The sequence below is a fragment of the Solanum verrucosum genome, unplaced genomic scaffold (genome assembly GCF_900185275.1).
Source record: "Solanum verrucosum unplaced genomic scaffold, falcon-dt-bn FXZP01000349.1, whole genome shotgun sequence".
Taxonomy (NCBI): domain Eukaryota; kingdom Viridiplantae; phylum Streptophyta; class Magnoliopsida; order Solanales; family Solanaceae; genus Solanum; species Solanum verrucosum.
The window spans coordinates 1-8,964 of record NW_026019886.1 but is presented as its reverse complement, the minus strand read 5'-3'; the positions used below and the strand labels follow the sequence as shown (position 1 = coordinate 8,964).

Genomic DNA, 8,964 nt, shown 5'->3' with positions numbered 1-8,964 from the left:
TTGTTTGTCCACCAATTCATATATTATATGTAAGGGGGTAGGTGTAGGGTTTCTGATACATCTGGAAAAATTGAAACCAAGACTAGGAATTTTTAACAAACAGGATCAAGAATCATTACTCTTTCGTTTCGACACAAGAAAAAAGGATTTTTCTACACCCCTTTCTTGTGTCGAAGACTAGGAAGACAAATAATCCCTGCTAGAATTTTTTCTTCCCCGCATTTATCCCCCGCTTCCTTATGTCTAGTATTTAGACAAATTTGACTTTCTTTCTATTTAGAATAGAAAACTATTGATACGTTTTATGGCAGTGAAATCTGGCAATAGTAACATAGTTACACTACTCCAATTAAAAAAAACTAAATCAAAATAAATGAAAGCCAAATACTCTTCTTCAAAATCTACATACTATGTGGTACAAGGGATTCCCAGCATCTCGTAGAAAAAGAGTATGTAATGTAGATTTTGAAGAAGAGTATAAATAAGACAAAGGAGTTTTCATAATTTCATTTTTTTGATCATAAATAATCGCCAACAAGAATTTGGTTCTTTTTACGTACTTGATATCGATAAATCTGCGAATCTAGAAATTCATTTCGGCCAATTGAACCTTCTCGAACTGTTTCTTTTTAAGAACCAAAAAGATTTGTGCCAAAATAACAGATGCCAAGAAGAACAAAAGTCCTTGGACACGTAATGGATCTTGAAGTACTATTTCTGCATCTCCCTGACCAAATCCGCCTACATTAGGATTACTCGTTAATGGTTGATCAAATTTGATAGATTCGCCCTCGGAAACAAGAAGTTCTGGTCCGGGAGGGATAATATCAACCACTTGACGTCCCTCTGACGCATCCGTTATGGTTATCTCATACCCCCCTTTTTCTTTTCGTATGATTTTGCTTACTATACCTGCTGCTGTAGCATTATAAACTGTATTGTTACTCTTGTTGCCGTCGGGATAAATCTGACCCCTTCCCCTGTTCCCGCCTACGTATATAGGATATTTTAAGAAGTGAACATCCTTCTTAGTAGCAGGGTCCGGGGAAAGAATAGGGAAGGTTATTTCACTATATTTTTTACCAGGGACAGGGCCTACCACAAGAATATTTGTTTTATTGGGGCGATAGCTCTGAAAAGACAAATTGCCAATCTTTTCTTTCATCTCAGGAGAAATACGATCGGGAGGGGCTAATTCAAACCCCTCCGGTAAAATAAGAACAGCCCCGACGTTCAACCCCCCTTTTTTACCATTAGCAAGAACCTGTTTCAGTTGCATATCATAAGGAATTCGAACAACTGCTTCAAATACAGTATCAGGAAGTACCGCTTGTGGAACCTCAATTTCCACGGGCTTATTAGCTAAATGGCAATTGGCACATACAATACGCCCAGTCGCTTCTCGTGGATTTTCATAACCCTGCTGTGCAAAAATGGGATATGCACTTGAAATGGACGTCCGAGTTAAGATATATATCATGAGCGATACGGAAATAGATCGAGTAATCTGTTTCTTTAGCCAAGAAAAAGCATTTCTAGTTTGCATGGTCCAATCATTGATCGCGAAAATTTCTACAATAAATTGGGTAGGTCGCTAGTATAGTTCCCTAGCCACGATTCTGCTATTTGCTGGAATAATCTAGGATGAATCTTCCCGATGGTTAGAAATAGGAAGAGTAAATATGATTTTCAATACTTTGCTTATGTACAACTACAAAGTACCAAGCATTCTAATTGGATTAGATTAATATCAATGGATCCTTTATCATTCAGTTATTGAATCATAAATCAGTAAAATTGACGGAGACAGACTAGTTAAATAACGGAAAAGCCAATATTTAAAACATGTATCAAAAATTACTGGAAGGATGCAAACAAGAATAGTTATAGTTTGCTCATTCGCAACAACTCCAACCTCGTTATAGATAGAGCGTATAGCGAATTCCCAACCTGGGGGTGAATGATATCCGAGAAAAAACTCAGTTACTAGAAGAAGACACAAAGCTTTTGCTGTGTCACTTAAGTTATATAGGAATTCCTGAGCCCAAGAGTTAAGAATAACAAGTTTTTCCTTACCCAAAATTGAATACCCGCTTAGAATACCAAACCAGATGATATTTGTTGAGAAGTGCAAAATCGTATCCATACGATTCTCATTTTGTATCGTGATTAATTGGATCGTTTCTTTATGGATTCCTATCCCAAACTCTTCGAGATGTGTTTCCGAGTATTCCTTGATCATTTCGTCCAAGAAGAGGAGTTCCTCTAATTCTCTGAATTTTTCTAGAAGACTCTTTTCTTGAATATTATTCAAGACAATTTGGGATTGCCCAGTATTCCACCAATTAGTAACCCAAGATTCCAGACATTTATTAACTGAGAAAGAAATCCACCAGGGCAAAAATACTATAGATGCAAGATAGAAAAGAGGAGTGAATGCTTTCTTTTTTGCCATTTTTTCGTCTGTAAATTGTTAATCAACCCATTCGTACACTCTATGCGATCGAATATTTCTTACACACATGAGTTTTATACAAGGTATCGAACTTATGAATCTATTTTCTTTGTGATTTTGTGGTTAGTCTTTGAATCTAGAAAGAATACAGAAATAGGCTAAGAATTCACTTCGAATGAAGAAATTTAGAATATTGTTTCCTGATATCTCAATTGGTCAAATTAAAAATAAAGTGTATCCTTTCGATGAATGATCGAAAGAACCACTTTAAGTAATGAATATTATTCAGATTTTGAGACGAAAGAACTCCTTTGCTATCAAAATATCCAATATTTCGAAAAAATTTCACTGATTACCCATAGTCAGGAATAGAATAATTGAGGGAAAGATATTAGGATGATCAAAAAAAAATGACTGGCAAGGGATAAATTGGCTAGTTCTCAGTATTTAATTAAGAAATCCAATTGTTGGTCATTAAAGAATACAAAAGAAAGAATTTCAAATTTACAAGATACGATCTATCTGGATCTAAAGTGTCAATTCCAACAAATATTGAACTAAAAAAAATTCTTGCTTTCGAAATGGTTTGCCGTCTGAGATGAATCTATTATTTCGATTTGTTATTTGTTATTGAATTGCGTGCGCATAAAGACCATAAAACGCATAAAGACCATAAAAAGAGTTTCGTTTTATGGTTCTTTCATATACGTTTTCTTTAATTGAATGAACGTTCTGATTCTCAATTTATCAAAATACTTCAATTGGTACACGCAAGAAATAGGCTAATTCAGCAGCCTTTTGTTCAATTTCTCGTGGAGTCAAATTCTCATCAGTACGGGTCAAGGGAATGGACCCCTGGCCTCGGATGTCCATATAAAGAACACGACGAGCATAAATACCCTCTTTAACTTCTATTCTAACGGACTGAATATCTTTTATAAGGAATCGGAGGAATATGCGACGATTTTTTCCCGGAAATCCCCAACGAAAAATACAGACTATTCCTTCCTTTCTATCGAATCGATCATAACCACTACCTACATTCCAGGAAATTGTGCACCACAAATAAGAGCTAATAAAGAGACCCGCAATTCCGTAGAAAGACATCACGATTCCTTGTGGAAAAAAAATGATTTGCTGAGGCGGAAAAAAAGATAGCAAATTTCTACCAAGATAACTGGAAGTTCCAACTAATAAGAAGCCTAATGAACCTAAAAAAAGGATCAAGGCCCAGCAGAAATTACTTATTTTTCGAGACCCCGTTATAAGTTCTATCCATATATCGTCTGATCGCCAAGTCATACTTTACTCGATTGCATTTTATTGGAATTGAGATAATACCCCAGAGAAATTTGACTTTACTTTTTTGTTTCCGAAGTAACTCTCATCAACTAGCACTAGTTTGAGGTGAACTAGCACTAGTTTGATGTCAACCTTTAGGAGTAATTCATCAAATTGGTTAAATCTAAAATAATAACATACTCTTTATTTAATACGATCCCACTATACATATCGATATACATATAGATTCACCGACTACATTTCAGCCATCCAGAGATCCTGATCTATTTGAAAATTGCTAGAATTGATATATCCATATATCATGTTTCTGCGGGCATAAGAGTTTTTTCCTTTATGTTCGGTGGAAATCACATGTTATACTATATTCCAATAAATAGATATCCGTGTTATGATACAAGTCCACGTTTTCAAAAAAAAAATGGATGAGATTGGGTCCCAGCGGATCTAAACAATCTTGTTTTTTTGAACATGAAGAAATAAAGAAGCCATTGCAATTGCCGGAAAGACTAGGCCTACTAACGGCACAAAAATAGATGGAAGGTTCAAATTTGTCATAGAAGGGGTACCTCGATTTACTATTTGTATCTGTTATTATGTTATTATATAAATAAAGATATCTTGTAATAATTATAATTAAATTAAGAATTTGAATTCTAATTAGATAATATTTATTATTAATAGAATTTGAAGAATTTAAAATTCTTAGTATAGATCGAAGTATCGATATATCTAAATCTAACTGAGTACGTATAATAAGAATAAGTGCAAAGAATGTAGAACTGTAGAACTAAATAAATGGACTTATTCATCTCCTCCATGAGAAAGATATGTATGATAATGATAATAAACTTTATTATTTTTCTTCATTTCTTTGTCTTTTGTTCTTGTCTTCTAATTTTCTAAAAATAGATAAAGAGTTTTTTACCGATTATCGAAGGATTCGTTCGAATCCGACCCAACATGGATTTTTAGCTAAAATGGTTTTTCGGTAGATAGAGAAAGATACAAAACTCTATTATCTATATTGAAATTTCAAATTATATACCTAAGACAAGACCAAATTCGTTTTATTTTACTAATTTCACGAACGGAAGAACTCACTCTTGGTGATAAAGTGATAAAGGTTTCTTGATTCGTAATCAGGAATATAGGTCAAAAAAAGAGTTATCCTCAACTTTCGTTTTGATTCTTTCTACAATTCGATCTTCTATCACCAAAGAAAAGGCCATTATTATCTTATTTACTTTGATTCCGATAAACTAACTACTTTTTGCTACAAACACAAAAAAAATAATTGAACTTAGTGCTCTACTTGATTTTGCTTGACTTTTGATTCAAAGGAAAAAAGGCGTGGAGCTTAAATAACTCACTCAGAACGCTTTTTAAAAGATTACGTGGTACAATTAGGTCGAATAAACCCTTCTGGAATAAGTATTCAGCTGCTTGTGAACCTTCGGGTACTGTTTTATTCAATGTTTGTTCAATTACTCTTTTACCTGCAAATGCAATGTAGGCATTGGGTTCGGCAATAATGATATCCCCCAACATACCAAAACTAGCTGTCACTCCACCAGTTGTCGGAGATGTAAGGATTGATACATAAAATAATTTTTTATTTAATTGATAATCATATAAAGCAGACGATATTTTAGCCATTTGCATCAAGCTCAAACTTCCTTCCTGCATGCGCGCCCCCCCAGAAGCACACACTATAATAAGAGGTAAATTTTGATTGGCAGCGTGTTCAATCAAACGGGTGATTTTCTCTCCGACTACGGATCCCATACTACCCCCCATAAACTGAAAATCCATAACCCCAATTGCTACGGGAATGCCGTTTAGTTGGCCTATGCCTGTTTGAACAGCCTCGGTTAATCCTGTCTTTCTTTGATAAGAATCAATACGATCTTTATAAGGCTCCTCCTCCGAATGAAATTCAATGGGATCCAGCGAGACCATGTCTTCATCCATAGGATCCCAAGTACCCGGATCGATCAAAAGTTCAATTCTATCCGAACTACTCATTTTCAAATGATATCCACATTGTTCACAAATATTCATTTTTGATTTCAAAAATTTCTTATAATTTAATCCATAACAATTTTCGCATTGAACCCACAAATGCTTGTATTTTTGAGTTACCTCGAGATCATTAGAACTTTCTCTTATAGTTAAATCACTGCCCTTTGTGCGAGTTCGTCTACTGGAACCCTCGTTTTCACTACTATTTAGACTTTCACCACTACAAATGGCCCTATAAATGTAACTGTCACCGTAACTCTCACTACCACTTATAATGGAAGTATCTATACAGATTTGAGACTGAAGATAATTATCAATGCAACTATTAATGTGATTATTCCAACTATATTGAGTATCATACATGTAAGACATGTAAGAATTATAGTAGGGATCTTCGCCCCTAAATCCATTATTCAGATAACTCGAGTTTCGATAACTAGAAAAAGAACTTTCTAGTTCACTCAGAAAAGAATGATCGTTGTCAACCTCAAAAATCTGATTTTCAATATCAAAATAGATGGAATAACTGTCTCCATTCCTATCACTAACTAAAAAAGTGTCATCAGAGATGAAATTCCAAATGTCTTTAACGCCGAATAAATAATCAACATTACTGCAACTATGAATGTTTTTCATTTTTCGATTTGGATCTTCACTGGTATTTTCAATAGGACCAAGACTGCCCATTGATTTATTTAGCCCACACCTGCGTTCGAACTCCTTCTTAAACAACATCGAATTAAACCACCATCTTTCCATAGAGTTTTCTTGCCCCCTATTTGCATGAAAATACAATAGATGAATAGTCATTCGCTATAAAATTATTTATTTGAATATCTTATTTCCTATCAGACTAAGCATAGAAATCCAATCACTAGGATTATTAACTAATACGGATTGTGAGTATTCAAAAAAAGTTCTGAATCTGGGGGAACACTTCACTATATATTAATATGTTGGAACCCCCTTTTATTATTAAAAATAATAGAATTTTTGATAAAGGGCGGCTTCTCCTATGTCGTGTCAAATTCGCATCGAAAAAAAGAGATTTGTCCTCTCCTATAAAGAAATAAAAAAAAATTCGTAAAATCTCGTCTAATACTAATATCTAATCACTAACTAATCTAACAATCTAAAATCTAATAATAAGTAATAAATTAAGGTTCTATTTCAACACGGAACAAAGGGGACAATATACAGGCTGGGTAGAAAGAGTTGTAATACTTGGCTTGATTCAGGGAAACTACAAACTACAGGATAGAAAAGAATATACCAATCCTAAGGATCCGTAGGATTAATTGTGGATCCAAGACAACAATAGAAAGATTTGAGTCTTAGATTTTGATTTAGTTTTCTAGATTTTGTATTTCAAATCTTGATCAAAATATATGCAATAGAATCTTAGTTGTATTCGGCTCAATCCTTTTAGTAAAAGATTGGGCCGAGTTTAATTGTAATGTAATTCAATTAAGAGAACGAAGGATAATTACTTGAGTTCTTTCTCCTTATCCTTCTTTATTTCCTGCTAATTTATCTGCTAATGTCTACTGTTTTTACTTATCCAAAACGTCCATTGCTGCAAAATTAAATACGATCTCTTTCCATACCTCACAAGCAGCAGCTAGTTCCGGGCTCCATTTGGCAGCCTCGCGAATAATCTCATTACCTTCCCGAGCAAGATCACGTCCTTCATTACGAGCTTTTACACATGCTTCTAGAGCTACTCGATTAGCTACGGCACCTGGCGCATTACCCCAAGGATGTCCTAAAGTTCCTCCACCGAACTGTAGTACGGAATCATCCCCAAAGATCTCGGTCAGAGCAGGCATATGCCAAACGTGAATACCTCCTGAAGCCACAGGTAGAACACCTGGTAAAGAGACCCAATCTTGAGTGAAATAAATACCGCGACTTCTATCTTGTTCAATAAAATCATCACGCAGTAAATCAACAAAGCCCAAAGTTATGTCTCTTTCACCTTCAAGTTTACCTACTACGGTACCAGAGTGAATATGATCTCCACCAGACATACGTAACGCTTTTGCTAATACCCGGAAGTGCATACCATGATTCTTCTGTCTATCAATAACCGCATGCATTGCACGGTGGATGTGAAGAAGTAGACCATTATCTCGGCAATAATGAGCCAAGGTAGTATTTGCGGTGAATCCCCCCGTTAAGTAGTCATGCATTACGATCGGAGTGCCCAATTCTCTAGCAAATACAGCTCTTTTCATCATTTCTTCGCATGTACCTGCAGTAGCATTCAAGTAATGCCCTTTGATTTCACCTGTTTCAGCCTGTGCTTTAAAAAGTGCTTCGGCACAAAATAAGAAACGATCTCTCCAACGCATAAATGGTTGTGAGTTCACGTTCTCATCATCTTTGGTAAAATCAAGTCCACCGCGAAGACATTCATAAACAGCTCTACCGTAGTTTTTTGCAGATAACCCCAATTTAGGTTTAATAGTACATCCCAACAGGGGACGACCATACTTGTTCAATTTATCTCTTTCAACTTGGATCCCATGAGGCGGACCTTGGAAAGTTTTAACATAAGCAACAGGGATTCGCAGATCTTCCAGACGTAGAGCGCGCAGGGCTTTGAACCCAAATACGTTACCTACAATGGAAGTAAGCATATTGGTAACGGAACCTTCTTCAAAAAGGTCTAAAGGGTAAGCTACATAAGCAATATATTGATCTTTTTCTCCAACAACACGCTCGATGCGGTAGCATCGCCCTTTGTAACGATCAAGACTGGTAAGTCCATCGGTCCATACAGTTGTCCATGTACCAGTAGAAGATTCGGCAGCTACCGCGGCCCCTGCTTCTTCAGGTGGAACTCCAGGTTGAGGAGTTACTCGGAATGCTGCCAATATATCAGTATCCTTGGTTTGGTACTCAGGAGTATAATAAGTCAATTTGTACTCTTTAACACCAGCTTTGAATCCAACACTTGCTTTAGTCTCTGTTTGTGGTGACATAAATCCCTCCCTACAACTCATGAATTAAGAATTCTCACAACAGCAAGGTCTACTCGACATGAATTCCGCGTTAATGAAACTTTTCACAGGAATCTTTCACAAAATTTCCAACTAATACTAATATTATCAATTAATCAGAATGGTTGATTATTAGACCATGGTATTTGATTTGCCAAATACATCATTATTGTATACTCT

General features: G+C 35.6%; 5 protein-coding genes across 5 annotated transcripts; all 5 read right to left on the bottom strand.

Annotated features, from left to right (window-relative positions):
• Positions 1-495: 495 nt before the first annotated feature.
• LOC125819274 (cytochrome f) lies at positions 496-1,546 on the bottom strand. The gene has a single exon (XM_049498745.1). It carries the CDS (start codon positions 1,544-1,546, stop codon positions 584-586), a length of 963 nt encoding a protein of 320 aa, XP_049354702.1. The 3' UTR covers positions 496-583.
• Positions 1,547-1,765: 219 nt separating this feature from the next.
• On the bottom strand, positions 1,766-2,466 carry LOC125819285 (chloroplast envelope membrane protein). The gene has a single exon (XM_049498756.1). The coding sequence runs from the start codon at positions 2,453-2,455 to the stop codon at positions 1,766-1,768; it is 690 nt and encodes a 229-aa protein (XP_049354713.1). The 5' UTR covers positions 2,456-2,466.
• A 625-nt stretch (positions 2,467-3,091) lies between these two features.
• Positions 3,092-3,768, bottom strand: LOC125819293 (photosystem I assembly protein Ycf4). The gene has a single exon (XM_049498762.1). The coding sequence runs from the start codon at positions 3,755-3,757 to the stop codon at positions 3,203-3,205; it is 555 nt and encodes a 184-aa protein (XP_049354719.1). The 5' UTR covers positions 3,758-3,768; the 3' UTR covers positions 3,092-3,202.
• Positions 3,769-4,161: 393 nt separating this feature from the next.
• Positions 4,162-7,021, bottom strand: LOC125819254 (acetyl-coenzyme A carboxylase carboxyl transferase subunit beta, chloroplastic). The gene has a single exon (XM_049498725.1). The coding sequence runs from the start codon at positions 6,587-6,589 to the stop codon at positions 5,066-5,068; it is 1,524 nt and encodes a 507-aa protein (XP_049354682.1). The 5' UTR covers positions 6,590-7,021; the 3' UTR covers positions 4,162-5,065.
• A 293-nt stretch (positions 7,022-7,314) lies between these two features.
• Positions 7,315-8,941, bottom strand: LOC125819264 (ribulose bisphosphate carboxylase large chain). The gene has a single exon (XM_049498735.1). The coding sequence runs from the start codon at positions 8,785-8,787 to the stop codon at positions 7,333-7,335; it is 1,455 nt and encodes a 484-aa protein (XP_049354692.1). The 5' UTR covers positions 8,788-8,941; the 3' UTR covers positions 7,315-7,332.
• Between the last annotated feature and the right edge of the window lie 23 nt (positions 8,942-8,964).

Bases quoted from the DNA above. Each gene is read 5' to 3' on its own strand.
- LOC125819274 (XM_049498745.1), bottom strand. From the start codon at position 1,546: ATGCAAACTAGAAATGCTTTTTCTTGGCTAAAGAAACAGATTACTCGA.
- LOC125819285 (XM_049498756.1), bottom strand. From the start codon at position 2,455: ATGGCAAAAAAGAAAGCATTCACTCCTCTTTTCTATCTTGCATCTATA.
- LOC125819293 (XM_049498762.1), bottom strand. From the start codon at position 3,757: ATGACTTGGCGATCAGACGATATATGGATAGAACTTATAACGGGGTCT.
- LOC125819254 (XM_049498725.1), bottom strand. From the start codon at position 6,589: ATGACTATTCATCTATTGTATTTTCATGCAAATAGGGGGCAAGAAAAC.
- LOC125819264 (XM_049498735.1), bottom strand. From the start codon at position 8,787: ATGAGTTGTAGGGAGGGATTTATGTCACCACAAACAGAGACTAAAGCA.